Here is a 21,438-nt window from a genome sequence, read left to right as displayed (position 1 = left end):
TTTATATTCTAAGTCTTCAAAATCCAGTGTGTATTTAATACTAATAAGCACATCTCAATTTGAACACTAAATTTTTACCAGAAAATATTTCATCTGTATTTAAATTTCCTAAAATCCACAAGTGAAAAAGTAGATTCACATATCCAGGTTGTTTTAAACATACTTAAAAGTTCTCTACTAACTGAATCAAGTAGCAGTTTTTAAATTATATTTAAATTAGTTAAAATGAAAAAGTCAGTTTCTTAGTCACACCAGCTACATTTCAAGTGCTTGTGAGCTACATGTGACAAGTGACTGTTAAGTCTATACTGATCTTTTACCTTCTTGTTTATTACTATCTACTTTTTATTTCTATTTAGCTTTTCATCACTTAAAACAAATCGGAACCTTTTAAACTTTATCTATTTTGGTCGTTATGTATATATTCCACTGGTTAATCTGATTTTGTGCCAGTGCCACACTGACCACTGTAGCTTGACAAAATGTTTACTATCTGGGAGGGCCAGTGGACGGTCTCCCCACCCTCTCCATTTTTTCTTGGTAATTCTTGATCTTGTTATGCTGTAATTTTGAGCAATTTATTAACTGAAGTAATACAAATATACAAATTTCATTTTTATTGGTGAAATGTAGAAATATAATTGATTTTTTCCTAAGAAACACTGAAGGCTTTTATTAGATTCTTTTATCTCCCTCCAAGATTAGAGGGCTGCAATGGTTACTTCTTGGTGGAGATGTCATCGTCATCCAGAAACTAAAGGGTACAGTTTATAGCAGGCAGAAGGGGACCCATCAGGATGTGGATGAATCTTGATGTGAGGCCATCTGCGTTCCAACATCACTTGGGAAGGGATTTCTCCTTTCACGGTAGAAAGGGGAGGGCACCCCATGGCTTACTATGGGAAATATAATTATATGGTTTTCATGACAGCGTCTGCCTTTACCAATAAGAGCTGCAAAAGATGTACACCTCTGAACGACATAAAACTGATTTTTTAATACTGCCCTTGTGTCTAGCTACTTTGCTGAATTCACCTATTAATTCTAACATTTTTTATGCAAATTCTTTTGAATTCCTCCCATAATCATGTTGCAAGTGTGATGATTTTTCTTTTTCAGTTCTTACGTATTTTATTTTTCTTCTCTTACTGTATCGGCTAGAACCTTTGTCACAATGTCGAATGAAGTAATTGGTAAGTAGAATCTGTCTTGTTCCCAAACTCGAAGAGAAAGTTTCTAACATTTTTCCATTAAGAGTGTGGTTTGCTATTGGCTTTATACATTGGTCCTTTATCAGATTTAAAGAAGTTTTTTTCTATTCTGAGTTTCCTAGAAGTTTTTTAATGAATGATATCAAATTTTATCAAATGCTTTCCCCCACTGATTAAGATGATCTTATTATTCTCCTCCCTTATTATGCAATTAATGTTAATTACATGGATTGATTTTTCTGATGCTAAATCAACTTTGTAATTCCTGGAATGAACTCAACTGGGTCATAGTGGATTTTTGCTTCTTCATTCCTGAGCGAGATTGGCTTGTAAATTCCATTCTCATAATACTCTTGTCAGGTTGTGCTAAATTCATAAAATAAATTGGGATGTATTCCTTCCTTTTCGGTTCTCTAGAAGATTTGGTTAATAATGATATTATTTCTTCCTTAAAACGTTATAAATTACCAATGAAGCCACCTGGGCCTGGAGTTACCTTTGTGGGAAAATTTTAAGTTATGTATTGTTTTTAAACAGATATAGGGCTATCCAATATTCAAGTTCCTATTCTGTATCAATTTCAGTAAGTTGTAGATAATTTTGTTTTTTTAACTGTTCCATTCCATTTGTTCAATTTTCAAACTTATTTGCATAAAGTTGCTCATAAAATACTCTTATGGAGGAAAAAAATGTCTGCAGCATTTGGAGTAATGCTTCCTTTTAAATTTTTGACATTATTTATACCTTCTCTCTTTTTTTCTTGATCAATCTTGCCAAGGGATTATCAGTATTATTATTTTCAAAGATCCAACTTTGCGGTTCTTTCAATTCTCTCTACTGTACTTCTTCCCCTGTAACATTAATTTTACTCTATTTATACTGCTTCCTTCTACTTTCTTTCGGTTTAATTAGTTCTTTTTCTGACTTACTGAGAAAGCTTTTTTCCTTTTCCAATATGTGCTTTTTATAAAGCAGTGATCTTCAACCTTAGCTGCACACTGCAATCACCGGGGAGCTTTCAAATGCTTAAGTCCCATCCCCAGAGATTCTGACATGACTGGTCTGAGATGTGGCACGGGCATCAAAAGCTTCCCAAGTGATTCTACTGTGTAACCAAGGTTGAGAACCACAGATTTAAAGCCATACCTTCTAAGTACAACTTTAACTGCATCTTGATCATTCAAATTGTTTTAAAATTTCTGCAGTGATTTTATGAAAATTTTTATTTTTTAAAATTTTCAAGTTTATTGGTAGGGGCAGAGAGAGAGGGAGACAGAATCTCAAGCACTGACAATGCAGAGCTTTACGTGGAGCTGGAACTCATCAATAATGAGATTATGACCTGAGCCAAAATCAAGAGTTGGATGCTTAACTGACTGAGCCACCCAGGCACCCCTTCTGTAAAATTTTTAAATGGACAAATCCAATACATGGCTTTAGAAGTCAGGTGAGTAGTTATTTTGGGGGAAGAATGAAGGGGCTGTGACTGATAACACAGGGAGCTTCTAAAGTGCATGTTTAATTTGTGATAATTTATTGAGCTGGACACGGGCTCTATAAGTGTTTCTGTAATTTTATAGTATACTTAAAAATAGATTTCAGGGGCGCCTGGGTGGCTCAGTCGGTTGAGCGTCCGACTTCAGCTCAGGTCACGATCTCGTGGTCCGTGAGTTCGAGCCCCGCGTCGGGCTCTGGGTTGATGGCTCAGAGCCTGGAGCCTGCTTCTGATTCTGTGTCTCCCTCTCTCTCTGGCCCTCCCCCGTTCATGCTCTGTCTCTCTCTGTCTCAAAAATAAATAAACGTTAAAAAAAAATTAAAAAAAAAAAATAGATTTCACACAAGGACTGGGAATTATAATGGCATTAGCCTTCTCAATATTAATACTGGGAGCTAGAAGAAACAGCATTAACGTCTTCTAAATTCTAATGGAAAATAGTTTCCAGCCTAGAATTCTGCATTCAAACTTTTGATCAAACATGAAGGTAAAATTAGAACATTTTCAGACAGAGAAAGTTACAGAAAAGTTACCTCCCCTGCAACTTTTCTCAAAACTCCTGGAGAACGTGCCCCAGTAAAAGGAGGAAATAAATAGGGAGATAATGACAGGAGATCCTGGAAACAGAGATTTCAACACAAGAGGAAGGCAGAAGAAGTTCCCAAGATGGTAATCGTGCAGCAGGCCTCCAGAGCTAGCGCACCCAGGGCAGCAGGCTGGAGGGCTCCAGGACAGACATCTCCAAGAGAAACTGAAACCAGGAGACTACACCTGCTTATGTCTGACCACAGACAGATTTTTCAGTTCTAGTTACACAGAAAACCAAATCAGGGCTAGTTACATAGAAAACCAAACGATGAAAAAACCCAGGTTACGATAAACAAAGAGTGATTCCCCCATCCAAAAAATGGGGAGGTATAATCATAGTTCAACCCAGCTGTGAATAGGGGTTTTACAGTTATAACAACAAAAACGGGAGCACTGATTTAGCCAAACATTGTGATGTAACTATATGACATGAGGGGGAAGGCAGGGGATTTCGCACTCGTGGTATGTGGGGAGTTGTTGGGTGAGGTTACATGCGATAATGAATCCTCATCTATAGTGGGACATCGAAAGATAGACTGAACTGGAAAATCAAGAAATAGTGTAAGCATGGAGAAGTTAAATATCCTTACGACAATTTAAACTGGAGGGAAGTAAGGGATGGGAAGGTGTGGGGCAGGATGCTGCTACTTTCTCTTATGAGATCTGGAGCATGTGTATTTTTCAATTATGTGTATACAGTATTTCATAAAAACAAAGTTAAAAATAAAAGAATCCCAAGAAGTAACAAGTTACTTTTAGCTTAAAAACTCTGGATAATCACCTGAATCATCCCTGAACAAGAAGCAGCATATTGGTAGCACACACTAGTAATCATTATTGATTGTTTCAACCCCAAATTCTCCCCATATGAAGGTCCAAATTATCTACATTTTAGTATAGAATACATGAAAAGCGGCTCCCAAAAGCCAGAACATACAAAGCAAATGTTTTCATTCATCAGATTACACTGAATTTACATTATTGCAACCAACATGTAACTTCTCAAAAAGGCCTATTAAGTTAGTTGGATCTGTTTTGCCCACACCAGATTATTCATTTATCTTTTATGAGCTGATAATTAATGGGATTAAGTACCTGAATCAAAAGAGAGGATATGGTTTGTAGAAGTGAAATTACCTGAAGAAAGTCACGAAGAACTGTACCAGGTCCATAAAATTGCTGTGCTGGGAGAAGGCGATCTGTGAGGGAGAAACAGGCAGTGTGAGGAGGTAGACTACTGAGCAGCACCATCAACTCGGCCTTCCTGGTTCAAGGGTTAAGCTAAAAGACACACTTGAAATGCTCAGGAAGAGTTCTTTAACCCTTTAGTTTCTTTTCTGGCTTAACTGCCAACCCAGAGGTAATATTCTGAAGCCTCAACGCGAACTCCCAGAGTGCCAGCCTTTCTGCTCTTGACATCAGATCTAAGTCCTTTCAGTGTGACCTTGAAGACCTCTCAGACCCCCAACATGAAAACCCCAATGCCAGGCAAGCCAGCTTGCTTGCTACCTCCTCTGCCTTCCTCTGGACAAAATGCTCTCCTTGTTTGCTTTGAGTTCAAGTTCTTGGATCTACCTCGAGCTCAGGAGCTTCTTCTGTGCCCTTCATCCCTTTGATACTTACATGCTCAGCAAATACTCACTCAGGATAGTGTCCTTTCAAAAAAAACCCGTATCTCAAGTTTTACTACATTAAGTATCATCTGACAACCAATATAACACCAGTTGGAACCTAAATAATTTTATTACACGGTTAATAGTTTTTATGCAAAGAATATAAAAAAGTCCCTAATGTAGTTCATCGAAGACACCACTGACTGAAACAGGCATTATTTTGTATACAATTAAGAAAAAACATTGTCAATTATACTATGACAAAATGCTTTAAAAATCATTGACTAAGATGCATCGTGATTTCAGAGATGTTAGAACATGAAAAAAATAAGCATGTCAGGATTTATTACTAAGTATGATAACTGTGTCATTATATTAGGTGTAATACTCATAGTACTAGCCAGATGTTATGGCATATTCCCTGCTTTTTAAATTTTTTATGAATTTTTTTTAATGTTTATTTTTGAGAGAGAGACAGAGTGCAAGCAAGGGAGGGGCAGAGACAGAGGAAACACTGTATCTGAAGCAGGCTGTCAGTACAGAGCCTGACGTGGGGCTCAACCCATGAACCGCTAGATCATGACTTGAGCCAAAGTCGGATGCTGAAGTGACTAAGCCACCCAGGCGCCTCTTCCCTGCTTATTTAAAGAGAACATAGCCCTCCTTGGAGAGACAATGGTACTGTAAGTAAAACAATTATTGACTAAGGTGATTACTGCTCCAGCACAGACAATAAATATGACAGGAATCAGAGAAGTAAATGATTAGCGGCTTCTTTTTCTAATCCCACCCAACTCTCTTTGTCAGACAACAGCTTCCATCCTATGGTAATGAAAGAAAAGTCCCAGCACTGGGACAATTCAAGGGTTTGTGCTTTTTTTTTTTTTTTTTCAATTTTTATTTTTTTAATATGAAATTTATTGTCAAATTGGTTTCCATATAACACCCAGTGCTCATCCCAACAGGTGCCCTCCTCAATGCCCATAACCCATTTTCCCCTCCCTCCCACCCCCCACCAACCCTCAGTTTATTCTCAGTTTTTAAGAGTCTCTTATGGTTTCCCTCTCTGTAACTTTTTTTTCCCCCTTCTTCAACAGTTTCTCGGGTCTTCTGTTAAGTTTCTCAGGATCTACATAAGAGTGAAAACATATGGCATCTATCTTTCTCTGTATGACTTATTTCACTTAGCATAACACTCTCCAGTTCCATCCATGTTGCTACAAAAGGCCATATTTCATTCTTTCTCATTGCCAAGTAGTATTCCGTTGTACGTATAAACCACAACTTCTTTATCCATTCACCAGTTGATGGACATTTAGGCTCTTTCCATAATTTGGCTATCGTTGAAAGTGTTGCTAGAAACAAGTGCCCCTATGCATCAGCACTCCCATATCCCTTGGGTAAATTCCTAGCAGTACTATTGCTGGGTCATAGACTAGATCTGTTTTTAATTTTTTGAGGAACCTCCACACTATAAAGAACTCACCAAACTCCACACCTGAAAAACAAATAATCCAGTGAAGAAATGGGCAGAAGACATGAATAGACACTTCTCTAAAGAAGACATCCAGATGGCCAACAGGCACATGAAAAGATGCTCAACGTCGCTCCTCATCAGGGAAATACAAATCAAAACCGCACCCAGATACCACCTCACGCCAGTCAGAGTGGCCAAAATGAACAAATCAGGGGACTACAGATGCTGGAGAGGATGTGGAGAAATGGGAACCCTCTTGTACTGTTGGCTTTGTGCTATTTTTACAACCAGACTCAAAGAGGCAGAGGAGGTTTCCAATGTTTGCCTTTTCCGATGGTCTTGTTTTCTTTTAGACATTCCATAAATAAAGTTCCAACACTACCTATTCAGGCTATAGGACATTATGGGGAATAGAATTTTCAGTTTTTGTGTCCTCTCTCTAGCCACCATACAATCAGAAATACAAAGATACATAGATTTTATGCCACAGGTAAGGAGAAACCCACATTCTTTGCTTTTACTTCATTTTCTAACAGTAACCAGTCACAAATAAGATCCTTTGAGAATATGGCCACCACCCTTGCACAAAAGCTCTTTAATAAGCTGGAGAAGAACAATTGTTTAAACAAGGTTATTCAATCTTGAGGAATGAGGACTCCAGGTTACAGCATATAAAGAAGGAGAAGGTAACAGATTCCAGTCCAGCCAATTCTGTTTATAGACTTTCATCTTTTAAAGCATTAGTATGTCCTCATTGTTTAGACTTAAAGTGATCCTGAGATGCTTTCCCCACTGTCAGGTGCCAGGAAGCACGGATGCGAATAGTACCCTCTGAGGACTACCAGATGTCTGTGCCCCTTGTGCCACAAAACACTCCTCAGTGCCGCGATCACAGCTGACTTCTTGGTGAAGTAGGGAAACACCACGTTCATGTCTAATTCAAAACCACAACGAACCAATATAAATTGGTTGCCAGCGTGGCTGCTACCCAAGACTCACATTAAGGCAATCTCTTTTGTTACGTATTACAAAGGTTTTGTAGGGGGAAAAAAAAGTCCTAACATAAAAGTGTTTATGAACAGACTGACCATTTAGAAACATCTATTCTTGCTCAACACCGCACCTACCATGTCAGTCTTTGTGGATTAAGCTTTGATTGACAGGGTGATGAACTTATTGTCCAAACTGAAAACTTCTGAGAGAGAAGGGGAAACACAATTCAAAATTACACCAGGCAATCCCTATCAAAATAACACCAGCATTCTTCACAGAGCCAAAACAAACAATTCTAAAACTGGAACCAGAAAAGACCCCAAATAGCCAATGTTGAAAAAGAAAACCAAAGATGGAGGCATCACAATTCCAGACTTCAAGCTGTATTACAAAGTTGTAACCATCAAATATGATGCTGGCACAAAAACAGACACACAGATCAATGCAGCAGAATAGAGAACCCAGAAAAGGGTCCACATATGTATGGCCAACTATTCTTCAACAAAGCAGGGAAGAATATCCAATGGAAAAAAGACAGTCTCTTCAGCAAATGGTGCTAGGAAAACTGGACAGCAACATGCAGAAGAATGAAACTGAACTACTTTTTTACACCACACACAAAAATAAATTCAAATTCAAGACCTAAATATAAGACAGGAAACCATCAAAATCCTGTAAGAGAACATAGAGAGCAACCTTTTTGACCTCGGCCACAGCAACTTCTTACTAGACATGTCTCTGCAGACAAGGGAAACAAAAGCCAAAATGAACTACTGGGACTTCATCAAGATAAAAAGCTTCTGCACAGGAAACAATCAACAAAACTAAAAGGCAACTGATAGAATAGGAGAAGTTATCTGCAAAGGACATATGGGATAAAGGGTTAGTATCCAAAATCGACAAAGAGCTTATCAAACTCAACACCCAAAAAACAAATAATCCAGTGAAGAAATGGGCAGAAGACATGGATAGACACTTTTCCAAAGAAGACATTCAGAAGACAGACACATGAAAAGATGCTCAACATCACTCATCATCAGGGAAATACAAATCAAAGCCACAATGAAATACTACTTCACACCTGTCAGAGTGGCTAAAAAAATTTTTTTTTAACGTTTATTTATTTTTGAGACAGAGAGAGACAGAGCATGAACGGGGGAGGGTCAGAGAGAGGGAGACACAGAATCTGAAACAGGCTCCAGGCTCTGAGCTGTCAGCACAGAGCCCGACGCGGGGCTTGAACTCACTGACAGCGAGATCATGATCTGAGCAGAAGTCGGCCGCTTAACCGAGTGAGCCACCCAGGCACCCCCAGAGTGGCTAAAATGAACAACTCAAGAAACAACAGATGTTGGCAAGGATGCAGAGCAAGGGGAACCCTTTTGCACTGCTGTTGGGAATGCAAACTGTTGCAGCCATTCTGGAAAACAGTATGGAGGTTCCTCAAAAAATTAAAAATAGAACTACCCTACGCCCCAGCAAATGCATTACTAGGTATTTATCCAAAGGATACAAAAATGCTGATTCAAAGGGGCACATGCACCCCAATGTTTATAGCAGCACTATCAACCACAGTCAACTTATGAAAAGAGCCCAAATGTCCATTGACTGATGAATGGATAAAGAAGATGTGGAATATATACACAATGGAATATTACTCGGTGATGAAAAAGAATAAAATCTTGCCATTTGCAACAAAGTGGATGGAACTAGAATGTATTATGCTAAGTGAAATAAGTCAGTCAGAGAAAGACAAATATATGATTTCACTCATATGTGGAATTTATGAAACAAAACAGATGAACATAGGGGAAGGGAAGGAAAAATAAGATAAAAGCAGAGAGGGAGGCAAACCATAAGAGACTCTTAAATACAGACAACAAACTGAGGGTTGCTGGAGGGGAGGTGGATGGGGGGGATGGGGCAAATGAGTGATGGGCATTAAGGAGACACTTAAAGGGGATGAGCAGTAGGTGTTATATGTAAGGATGAATCACTAATTGTATTACTGAAACCAATATTACACTATATGTTAACTAGAATTTAAATAGAAAAAAATTACAGTGGGACCACAAGCATGAATTGCACTGTTGCTACTCAGACCATCAGACATGCAAACCAATTGCAAAAGTGATCTTGTGGAAGATTAGATTTTACTGAAAGTGCTGTTGGAGAACTGATCGCACAAAACCACAGGCAAATGAGGACTTGGCAGGATTATCAACTGAAGAGGTATGAAGGTAAAAACACAAGTCCTTCAAAATGCTCCAGGGAGGATTAAGAGAGGACCCTGGGAAAACTGGTGATGCTCTTGACTACTAAATCATGCTGTGAAGTCAAATCTGAAGTGAAGGACTCCATCCGTGCTGTCCGATCTCCAGGCACTATCTATCTGCACAACTGAAGCCACACCTCTACTTATCTTGCTCAAGTTTTCTTAGATGTGCATTTATTTATGGTCTTTTTCTTTCATTAGAAAATAAGATCCATGAGGAGGGACCTTGCTGCTGACTACATGTCTCTAGTGCCTAAAGCACTGACTGGCACATAAGAGTGTTTAATAAATATGTGCTGAATAAATGAATAGGGTAACTGGAAAAATAATGACCCTATCTCCACCTTCCCCCAAAACTGAGTTAAGACCTGATTGAGTTTTCTTTCTTCTAAGAATTGGCTCATGGTTGCAACCATAATTTAAAATTTGTTAACTGTAAAATTAAACACTTTCGTGCTTTTGTTTCACCTAAGACAATATTCCAATCAGAACTTTCTTCCATGAATTATTACAAAATAGACATTGAAACAAACATTGAAGTGCTTGTGGCTTTTCTGACACTGAAGAAAATGGGGACTGTCTATAATAAAATATACTTAATACAAGGAAGAAAACATCATTACGATTTGTAAATAAAACTCACAGTATCATTTTTCTCCCTTTAGTAGGTATCGCTCCCCACATTCCAGCAAACCTAGAATTCATGTCCCCTGACATTTCCACAACCTGCTTCTGCTTCACTTTCAGCAGTAAGTTTGATTAAGCTGTGCTTCCCCAGGGGACCCTCTGGGCATATTAAATAAATCTGAGAAACTAAATCCAGAAGCCCAGCTAGCCCCAGGGTTTAGGGGAGTGCACGGTGGGCCTACATTTCCCACGCAGTAATTTTGTTTCTGCCAAACACGTGTTTTCAGGTTGCTCTACTACTGAACTTGGTCTTTCCGTCACCAGAATGCCCTGCCCACCCATCTGCAGTGGGCACCCTCTGTCCCTTGCTACCCGGTCCAAACACTCCCTTCCTCATTCTGCCACCTGCTCCTCCACTGGGGATTGGCTCTCTCTTCTCTACATTCCCAGTGCCTGATCCACTTCCCTTTCAGGGCATGGGACAGTCATATTCCACCTTATATGATGGCTGTGTATGCAAGAGATGTCCTGGAAAAACAGATTCCTGTACTCTTCTGTCTACAAAGGTATCAATTTCTGACTTTCTAATTGCTATAGGATAAAGAACAAAAAGGCAATTCCCTACCTCCCACAGAAGCAGATACCCTGACCTCCAGAGGGCAAATACACCATCGTATTCCAAGAACTAGACAATGGTTCTCAAACTCTGGAGAGCTTGCAACAAAGCGTGAATCCCATTTCTACTCCTGAAGCTTTAAGCTCCCCAGGTGATTCTGATGCTGGTGTCCAAAGACTGTATTTTAGGGGACACTGAACTAAAGAATTAAAGGAAAGAGTCTACCCTGCTCCTTCCCCTGAACAATTCCTTTAGTGTTTCGGAACTACACTGAAAAAATTTGTCATTTTTACTTGGAAGGTTTGGCCCCCAAAGAAATGAACTTGGATCTTCTCCAGGGGTGGGAGTGTGGTGGGGAAAGGGGGAAGGATGAGGATAGTGCTTTGAAACAGAGAGGTATGGCCCAAACCCTGAGACCAGGAAATGGAAGGAATGGAGAAGATGTTCTAGAGTTTTGAAAGGGCCAAGGAATACAGGGTGACTGCATGGTAGGCCTGGGGAGGCTCTGGGGCCTCACTGATTATTCTGTGCTCAAGTGCCTAGGTCTGAGACACATGGGAATGAGGACAGCTGTCTTAAAACAAACCTAACGGCCAGAAGCCAGGGCAGTCAGTGAATGAAGATCAGAGGGCCTTCCCCAGATCTCTGGGTTCAGGTAAGTCCTGAGGTTTCTGCAGTCCTGAGAAGGGGATGGGGCTCTCTGAGAATGGATTTCTTATCAACTGTGGTAGGGAGGGTGCTCTAAAATTTTTTTAAAAATTAAAAAAAACTAAGGCACTTCTTATATTAAACTACCACAGAACAGATTCTTTTTCTAACATTTGTATTTTACATCTACTATATGCAATCCAGAAAAGTAGGTATTCGGAAACAAGTGAACGAATGGACGAATGAATACTGAACTAATAGGGAAAGACCACTGTTTAATACAGAAGGTTTGAAAACAGAGAGGGAAGGACCTCTAGTTTGCCTTTATCTTCTCCACCATGAGTGATCTTCACTGTTATGAACACACAAGGTAGAGGATGGGAAAGGACAGCTGGCCATCCTGAGAAGTAAAGATTGCTAGCTCCCAGGCAGCACCTGGTGGGCTCTGAGAAAACCCAAGGTCTGTATGTACCTGACAGAATCCTGATGGGCTGCTCCGATGGCTCTTGAGGCCCGCAGCTTCACCAGGGCTCACCTCCTACTGGTCTGGGAGTCTGTCCAGACCGGGGCCCCTCTGCTCTTCAAACAGGCTCTGCAGACGCTGAAGATCTCACTTCAGGATCTGAGAGGGCCAAAGTGGCCTTGGCTGCCATCTGGGCTCCTGGCTTCACCATGCCAATCTTGCCACACAGCTCTGGCACTGCAAGGCTGGAAGTCAGGAGAGAACGGACTCCTCCTGTAAGAACCCAGGCCTCAGCTGTGTCAAAGATGGAAGACTCTGTGACCACTCTCACCGGGCTCTATTGCTGCTACCACCTTGAGTTTTGCTGTGCCATAGAAAAGTTTTCTTGTATTAAATCTTGCCATTTGCAACAACATGGATGGATCTAGAAGGTGTAATGCTAAGTGAAGTCAGTCAGAGAAAGTCAAATACCATGCAATTTCACTCATTAGTGGAATTTAAGAAGAAAAAAAAAAACAAAGAAAAAAAAAGAGACAAACCAAAAAACAGACTCTTAACTACAGAAAACTGATGTTACCAGAGGGGAGGAGGGTGGGGGATATGTGAAACAGGGGATGGGTATTAAGAAGTACATTTGTGATGGACACTGGGTGATGTATGGAATTGCCGAATCACTATACTATACGCCCGAAACTAGTATTCACACTGTATGCTAACTATACTGGAATTAAAACAAAAAAAGAATAAAGGAACACTGGATGCCCTTGTGGCAGCTGCAGAAGCTTCCAGCAGAGGTGGGCCTGCAGCTTCTTCACAAAATAATTGATAGCATTTGTAGCCGAGCTTATCCTCTCTACCAGGATTCGCGCTGTGTTTGGGATTCAACAGAATGGAAGAATGTTCTAGAAGATATTACCAAATTTTTCAAAGCTGTAGTTGGTAAAAATTTACTTGATGAAGAGGTATTTCAGCAGTTGAATCAGCTGAATTAATTTCATCAAGAAGCTATCATGAAATGCTTAAAAAGTAGGAAAAGATGAAATCAGGCAGGCTCTGTTACAAGAAATAGTTGACATTTCTTCTCACAGCTACAGGATTTTGATTGGCAGTTAAAGCTTGCATCGTCTAGTAACAAGATTGCTACATTATAAATGCTACTTAAAAAAATTTTTTTTAGTGTTTATTTATTTTTGAGAGAGTGAGAGAGAGAGAGAGAGAGCGCATAAGATGAGAAGGGGCAGAGAGAAAGGGAGACACAGAATCTGAGGCAGGCTCCAGGCTGTGAGCTGTCAGCACAGAGCCTGACGTGGGGCTGGAACCCACAAACTGTGAGATCGTGACCTGAGCTGAAGTCCGGCACTTAACATACTGAGCCACCCAGGTGACCCACAAATGCTACTTTTAAACTTTAATCTAGATGTAAAAGAAAATGGCGAAGTCAAACCGTATTGTCGAAATAAGTAAAGAAGAGCTGCAGAATCTAATAAATTCTTTGGAAGCAGCTAACAAGGTGGTCCCACAGTTGAAATAACTGGAAACTATCAGATTTCACTGTTACACTTGAGACGGCCGAGTGACTGCTGTGTGTTCAGAAAACCTGCAATATACAGACTGTTATCCTGTGCTGAGAGAACAGCCGTGCTGAGATTGCAGAGATAAAAATTTATCAGCTTCCCGAAAGAACAGGAAATGACATGGATGACAGGAAATGCATAAAAATGAAAGATCAAAAAGCTGTAACAGTGATTTATATTTTCATAACGGTTGTTTTGCACTTATTAAATATTTGAGAAATCTTTATAGATATACAATTTCAGTTTTACTGAAAACTAGAAATGGGCTCTAAAGTAATGTAAACATACAAAGCACAAATATACTTGAATGTTGCTTAAAGGAATGTATGAATAGCAGGGTGTGTAACATGGATATATATGATTAATTTATATTTCAAAAATAACTTCCAAGAATGTATATGCTGCATATATAACTCAGCAGATTCTGTAACTTTCTTATATTTCAAAGATTGTAAAATGTAAATTTCTTAAGAAGCTCTTCTTCAGACATGAACAAGAAAAAAATAATTAAACCTGTGTGAACAGTTTTGAGTTATGAATTCTAGAAATTAGATTCTTTTACTAGAATAGGAAAAAATGAAAATAACACTGTTACTTCTGCATTTGTGTGTCTGATTGGGAGGGTATGCTCTGATAAAAAGAACAGATGTCATTGTGTAGTGTATATATAACTATTCAAATATCAGCTAAGATTAAATATAGGTCCACTTTTGTTATAAACTTCATAGTGAAGTGAATAGTTTTGGGTGTTAACAACTTCACTGGAAAACAAACCATTTTTAATTTTAGTTAACTTTAAAAACAAGTATTCTGGGGTGGCTCAGTTGGTTAAGCGCCTGACTCTTAATTTAGGCTCAGGTCAAGATCTCACGGTTCCTGGGCTGACAGCGTGGGGCCTGCTTGGGATTCTCTCTCTCTCTCTCTCTCTCTCTCTCTCTCTCTCTGTCTCTCCCCTTGTCGAACTCTCTCTCCCCCTCTCTCTCTCAAAATAAATAAATATTTATATATATACACTAAAAACAAAAATAAAATAATTTTCTTAAAAACAAAACAAAAACAAATGGGAGTTCTATCTGGAACTCCATACTGAGACCACGGGCTCTGGACTGGATCCCAGTGCCCATCAACTGGCCTCACATACTAGCCACCTAATGCTGGTTTGTGCTGGCACAGAAACCGTATACCCAGACTCTGCTCAGAGCCTCAAAGCAAGTTAATACCACCGAGCCACTCCTTCCTGACATGTGATTAGCTAACACTCACCATCCGTGCCCTCCCAGCCTCCCACCTCAACACTGCTCTGTGCTTTCTTCCCCACTTGTCCTTCCAGCCACTCCTTCCACCACTCTCCAGAATTCTGATTCCATTTTATCATGATCATTAGTAATTTCAAAGTCATTAAGAACTACATATACTGTACCTGGCTGAAATATCTATAAGGACAAAAGAGCTAATCATGCAAAGCAATGGTTCCTGCTCCCTATTTCCTCTTGTAAAGGTTTCTCTCCAGAGGTCCCCACCTTTATTTAGGTTTCTTTTCAGTTCTTCTGTGGGTTACCTTTTTATCACTAATTAGTGTTTTGTTTTATTTTATTTGCTATTTCTTGACTTAGCCATTTTAGGCACCACTTACTGACTTTCCTACTATAATCAAAGGTGATTTAGGCCATTGTCTCCACCAGCTCCTTCCAGTATAGTCACATCATTGTTTTTAGGGCCTCTGTCAGTTTCTGTGTCACTGTTATGAGGGCGATGGTGTTGAAGGATGCCAACAGAGACAGGGAACGGATAAACCACCCTTGGATACAGGGAAAAGATGTGCCTGTTACACACAAACGGTTGCAGAAGCAGGAGGCAATTTGGCCATGGCCCTCTGGAAGGAAGCTTCCCAGTCCTCATAGCCCAGAGGGAGGAGATCTCAGGCCTCTGATGCACCCGTGCTTGGAGATGAGCCCAGCAGCTCTCAGGGAGGCTCCCTTTGCCATCTCACCAGGGTGAGGTGTGTTAGACTGAGGGAAAACAGGGTTTTGTCCCAGACTCCTGACTGTTGTAGAGACTGCCCAACAGCAGCCAATAACTGGTAAAACCCTAGTAAAATGCTGTGTACTTCCTGCAAAGTAAAAGAAAGTCAGTTCCAAGATACACCCCAGCTGGCCTAGATGTGCTAGGTTCCAGCTAGCCTAGGCTGCTGGCCCAGCTGTGGCTACCTTCAGGAGGTTAAATAATACACTCAGACCTTTATTCTTTTTTTCTATCACTTGTATGATCTTTTTTGCATTTTTTTATTATGGAAAATTTTAAATTTAAAAAGTAGAGAGAACAGAATAATGAACCCAGTGTGCTCACTACCCAGTTGTAATAATGACCAGCCCAAGGTCAGTCTTGTTTCATCCATATGCTAGCCTCTTTCCCCACAATCATATTATTTTGAAGCAAATCCCAGGTTTCCTATCATTTCATCCTTAAATATTTCAATACATATAGTTATCTCTTAATGCCCCTCTTTGTGAAATTAGGATGTTTGTGTCCTCATCCCTTTCTTTTCTTCTACCACTTTCGACAACTTCTAGAACAATTCAATCCTGTAACACCAGACTGTGCATACTGGGATGACAAATTCTTGGTCTCCAACCCGAGCTGGCACCTTAGCACTGGTTGGCAATCATTTTGACAATATCAGAAAAAGCTCTCAGCACCTTTAGAAAAGTTGCAAAAAACCCCACAAAGTTCTGATGCCAACCCGAAAGCTCTCGTACCTACAACTATTCATCCATCTAGTGCACGTTTGTGAAGTGTCTACAGCTGATCAACACTATGCTAGGACACTGAGGACACAGACATATAAGGCATCCTCCTTGCCCTTAAGGAAATCTTTGTAGAGTGAAAAGTTTGACAAGTCTACAGCCGTGGAGGCACAGATGAGGAAAGAAAGTTGCTACCAGGTGTATCTGAGGGACACCTGATGGACCCACTCCCCTGGGTTTCCAAGTAAGAATTCTACCTGGACTTCCCAACTCAGGCCCAGCTCCCCCCAAACCATTCTCTCAACTGCTGCCAAAAGGGTCTTTCAAAAACACTGATCTTTGGACACTTCTTGGCTTATGACACATCAACAATTCCCAGTGGTTTTCAGGTCAGGGTTCAACCCCTCTGCTGAAGCCTTCAGTCTCGTCATGACAGCCTCTGCCTAGTTCTCCAGCACCTTGCTCACAGAGCTGCCACTTCACCTCTGGTGAACTCCTGCTTGTTCTTGAAAGTGACTGGGTATGCCCTTTCCCCACCCCAAACACCCCTACTCCCCAACCTCACGTTCCTGACACTCAGCCCTGGTACTGCTCATCCTCACTCAGACCCAGGTGGCATGGGACACTCCCCTCTCCTCCCAGGGCTCCCAGAAGAATGTGGGCACATCCTGCCACCCCGCATCCGACAGCTCCTCCTATCCATTCAAGACTGCTGCTTTGGGCTACAAGTCTGTGGAGTGAGTGGATGTTAAGGGAAGCCTATTGGGTCCTGGATATGGAGGTCACACGAGAGAGGTGTGTTAGTAATGGAGATTTACCCTTCCTAGCCATAGGTGTTTTTCACAGATGGTGTCGATGAAACTATCCAGGGAGAATGGGTCCAGAGGAAATCCAAGGGAACAATGGTATTAAAAAACTAAGAAGAAACAGCCAAAGCCATAGGTGGAAAGTGAAAGAGAGGAGGCTTTCAAGAAGGAATAATAAATAATGATCCTAATGAAAATCACAAGATAGTATAAGAACCTTAAATGCCACTTTGAAACAAAGAAAGACTTATGCTTTAAGTCGCTCAGTTCTAGATGTATTTCATGGCTTTATAATTCTTAAAACTTTTAAGGTACAGATATCTGACACCAGGAGGTATGTACATATGCCATCATTATCATTATACAATAATATAAACATTAAAAGTATATTTGACATTACTCACAATAGCCAAAGAGTGAAAACAACCCAAGTATCCATCAACAGATGAATGGATAAATAAAATGTGGTCTATGTATATCCATACAATATCATTCAATCTTAAAATGGAGTTAAGTACTCAGACATACTAAATATAAATGAATCTTGAAATCAGTATGCTAAGTGAAAGAAGGCAGTCTCAAAAGACCGTATATTATGTAATTACATTATTATGAAATGCCCAGAATAGGCAAAGCTATAGGGATAGAAAGTAGACTGGTGGTCGCCAGGGGCTAAGGGGAGGGAGGAACGGGGAGTGACCGTTACTGAGGGTTTCTTTCTGGGGTGATGAAATACTCTAAAATTGATTGAAGGCAAAGTTACATAACTCTGTGAATATACTAAAAACTACTAAAGGGTGCACTTTAAATGGGCGAATTGTATAGTATGTGGATTATATCTCAACAAAACTGTTACCAAAAGAAGCATATCTGAGTGAAGTCTCATACATCCTTTGCTTAGTGGAGTAATCCTGTTAGCACCTATAAACCTAAAGTCCAAATGAATGCCCAGTTCTCAATACAAATTCCATGTTGCCTTCGCTTGTGAACACTAGCCTCTTACATAAACCAGCAGATGAAACACCCAGCACGGAGAAGGCTTTAATATTAGTTCCACATTACAATAACAACCTCTGTTGCAGAGCCAGTAACAAGCCTGAACCCCAGCTTCACTGCCCACCTCCCCAGCTCACACAAAACATCTGCCTGTCCATTCTCTATCTTGAATACCTACCCTCCCAAACTATGGGCATGGCTATGCCAGCTGAGTCCCTCTGGCAAGGACACGCAGGATTGCTTTCAGAAAGCAGAGGCTGAGGGAGGGGCGCTCACCCACAGGAGCAACTGACCAGAAAACATGCACAACTGGCCCCAACACACCCACCACCCTTCTACACACAAGGCCTTTTCAATCTGGGTGTTGTGTTTTGTTTGTTTTTTTTTTAACTGTGTCTACAAGGATTTTTACAGTTGGTTTCAAATTCCCTCAGTTAGCAGTTACAGGTTTTGATCTGTTCCTAATTATGGAAAAGAATCCTGGGATTGGTACAGAGTGAAGGAACTTGAGTTCAGCATTACAATTTTTAAAGTGCCAATGTTTATATGAATTCTGAGAACTAGATTTCCTCAGTTATTCTGCTTTAAAAAATGAGAATCAAGGACAAAAAGGCTTTGCCTGCATTGAAAGCCATACTAAAATTTAACCGAATGACCTATCCTGCACCATTTAGACACTTCCTTACTCTTTTCCATAAATTAGTCTCTACATTTTTACCGAATCTGGATAGTCTCTAAGTGTGCATGGGTGTGTTTAAGAGCTAACCACATCTAGAAAAGCTAAGGCTCTGAGGAAAACAGAGCAGTACAGACACGTACAGCCCCCTTTGTTGAGCACACCGCTGGATGTGTGCAGGAGGAGGCAGGCTGAGCCCTCCACACGGCACACATCCAGGTACAGTCCCGAGTGCACAGAGAACGGGTGTCGTGTGCAGACACCGAGGACGCGCAATGCCGCAGCTCTATTTACGCTGCCTGCAAATACTACAGTTAGTTGTACCAAAGAGTAAAAAGACACATTTCCAATAGAACTTACCTGCTCGTTCAAGGAAAGCTTGGCAAATTAAATGGTGAGCACGCCATAGTTTATTTTCGAAAGTGCTCCTGAATACAGCTTTCATAAGTGGATCTTACTCAAGTAAGTGATCCAGCCCAGGTGAAGAACAGAAAATCAGGCAGAAAGTCAACATCCCTTTGACTCTTAAACTTAAAATTAGTACTTTTTAAAAGTAAGTGTGGGGAAGAGATCCCTCTAGAAGGAAATGCTCTAAAACCATTTCAGTGGCTTTCAGAGGGTGGAGCAACAGGGCACTGGGAGGAAAAAAAACTAGAACTCAGCATTGGCAAGAGCACGACTATCTCCAGCACAAGAGCCTGTTTATATGCACGGAGCCCTCTTTCTAAATGGGAAAAATGTCAGCAGCATAAGATTTTCACTAAGAACCTTAAAAACGTTCATCATTTTTCGGCTATACACAACAAAGCCTAAAGTTCAATCAGAGTCAGAAGTAACAAGGTATGTCAGTATGAAAACAACCTCAACTTAAAACAAGCCAAGAAATAATATTTACTAGACCCCAAATCAAATATTTTATAAATGTATCTGATCTATAATTGGATAGTGTTAGACGTTACCAAAGTGAAATTGTATTGACTAGAGCCTACAGCTCAACCTCTATGGGGCCAAACAACCTAAATAAATCCCTGGGTGCCACCTAAGATTCCCATTACCTTGGTGTATTCACGCTGCATAATCCTCTCCCCTTGAGTGTGGGTGGGCCTGACCTAATCAGGTGAACACTTTTAAGAAGGTCCTGAGGTCAGTCAGGAAAAGTCAGAAAAAGTTGAAGCTTCAGTAGACAAATCTCTATTTTTGGTCTAAAATTTTTATTTTCTTTTTTTTATTTAAAAAAAAAAATTTTTTTAACGTTTATTTATTTTGGGGACAGAGAGAGACAGAGCATGAACGGGGGAGGGACAGAGAGAGAGGGAGACACAGAATCGGAAGCAGGCTCCAGGCTCTGAGCCATCAGCCCAGAGCCCAACGCGGGGCTCGAACTCATGGACCGCGAGATCGTGACCTGAGCTGAAGTCGGACGCTTAACCGACTGAGCCACCCAGGCGCCCCTAAAATTTTTATTTTCAAATATTATAGAAATGGAATCATACAGTATACAAATTGCTAAGCCTCCCCCCACCTCAGCAAAATTTCCTTGGGATTCATCCAAATTATTGTATCGATAGTTTATTTCTTTTTATTGCTGAGTATTACATATGTATATGTATTGCATACATATACGTATGATATGTATGTAGCACAGTGTGGCCATTAACCTGCTGAAGAATATTTGGGTAGTTTCTAGTTGGGGCTATTATGAGTAACGCTGCTGAATATTGCTGCACAGGTGCTATAAACATGGGTGTACAGGTGTCTGTGTAATCACCGGTTTTCATTTCTCTGGGATAAATGCCCAGGAACGCAAATGCTGGGTTGTATACTAAGTGCAAGTTTAGCTTGATAAGAAGATGCCAAACCACTTTCCGGAGTGGCTATACCATCTTACTTTCCCACCAGCAATGTATGTGTGATCCAATTTCTTTGTATTCTCTCAAGCATTCGGTGTTCTCACTATTTTGATAGGTATGTGGTGATGTCTCATTGTGGTTTTAATTTGCATTTCTTTAGTGGCTTCTGAATCTGCGTATCTCATGTCCTTATTTGCCGTAACGTATAATCTACTTGATGAACTGTCTCTTCACATCTTTTGTTCATTTTTAAATTAGAGCACTTCTTTTTTAAAGTGTTGAGTTTTGAGAACTGTTATAGTCTAGATACAAGTGCTTTGTTAGAAATATGATTTGCAAATATTTTCTCCCAGTATGTAGCTTACTGTTTCATCCTCTTGCCAGGGTCTTACTACATACAGCAAAAGCTTTTGGTCTTGATGTGGTCCAATTTATCAATTTCTTCCTTTATGGGTCATGTTTTTGTTGTCAAATCTAGAAATCTTTTGCCCAGACTTAGGATATAAAGTTCTTCTTCAAGGGGCGCCTGAGTGGGTCAGTCGATTAAGCGTCCGACTTTGGTTCAGGTCATGATCTTGTGGTTCATGAGTTGGAGCCCCGAGTCGGGGTCTGTGCTGACAGCTCAGAGCCTGGAGCCTGCTTTGGATTCTGTGTCTCTATTTTTTCTCTTCCCGTGCTTAATAACTCCTGGAGATAACACACTGCAGTTGTGCTAGTGGTTACAGTATTTGGAGATAAAATTAATATTTTTTAATGTTTATTTTTTTTGGGGGGGGGGGGGGGGGG

General features: G+C 40.4%; 1 protein-coding gene across 6 annotated transcripts in view; it reads right to left on the bottom strand.

Annotated features, from left to right (window-relative positions):
- Nucleotides 1-21,438, bottom strand: part of ATRN (attractin) — a 158,550-nt gene that overhangs the window by 24,411 nt on the left and 112,701 nt on the right. For 5 of the 6 annotated variants that reach the window (XM_049650035.1, XM_049650034.1, XM_049650036.1 and 2 more), the window contains exon 25: nucleotides 4,432-4,493. In XM_049650035.1, the coding sequence (XP_049505992.1) occupies nucleotides 4,432-4,493 (62 nt within the window). Of the gene's footprint in view, nucleotides 1-194; nucleotides 897-4,431; nucleotides 4,494-21,438 lie in introns of those variants that run through there. The other variant, XM_049650037.1, reaches the window with a different exon arrangement.

The sequence above is a fragment of the Panthera uncia genome (assembly GCF_023721935.1).
Source record: "Panthera uncia isolate 11264 chromosome A3 unlocalized genomic scaffold, Puncia_PCG_1.0 HiC_scaffold_11, whole genome shotgun sequence".
Taxonomy (NCBI): Eukaryota; Metazoa; Chordata; class Mammalia; order Carnivora; family Felidae; genus Panthera; species Panthera uncia.
Note: the sequence above shows the minus strand (reverse complement) of the source record. Positions and strands in the feature narration are given on the sequence as shown.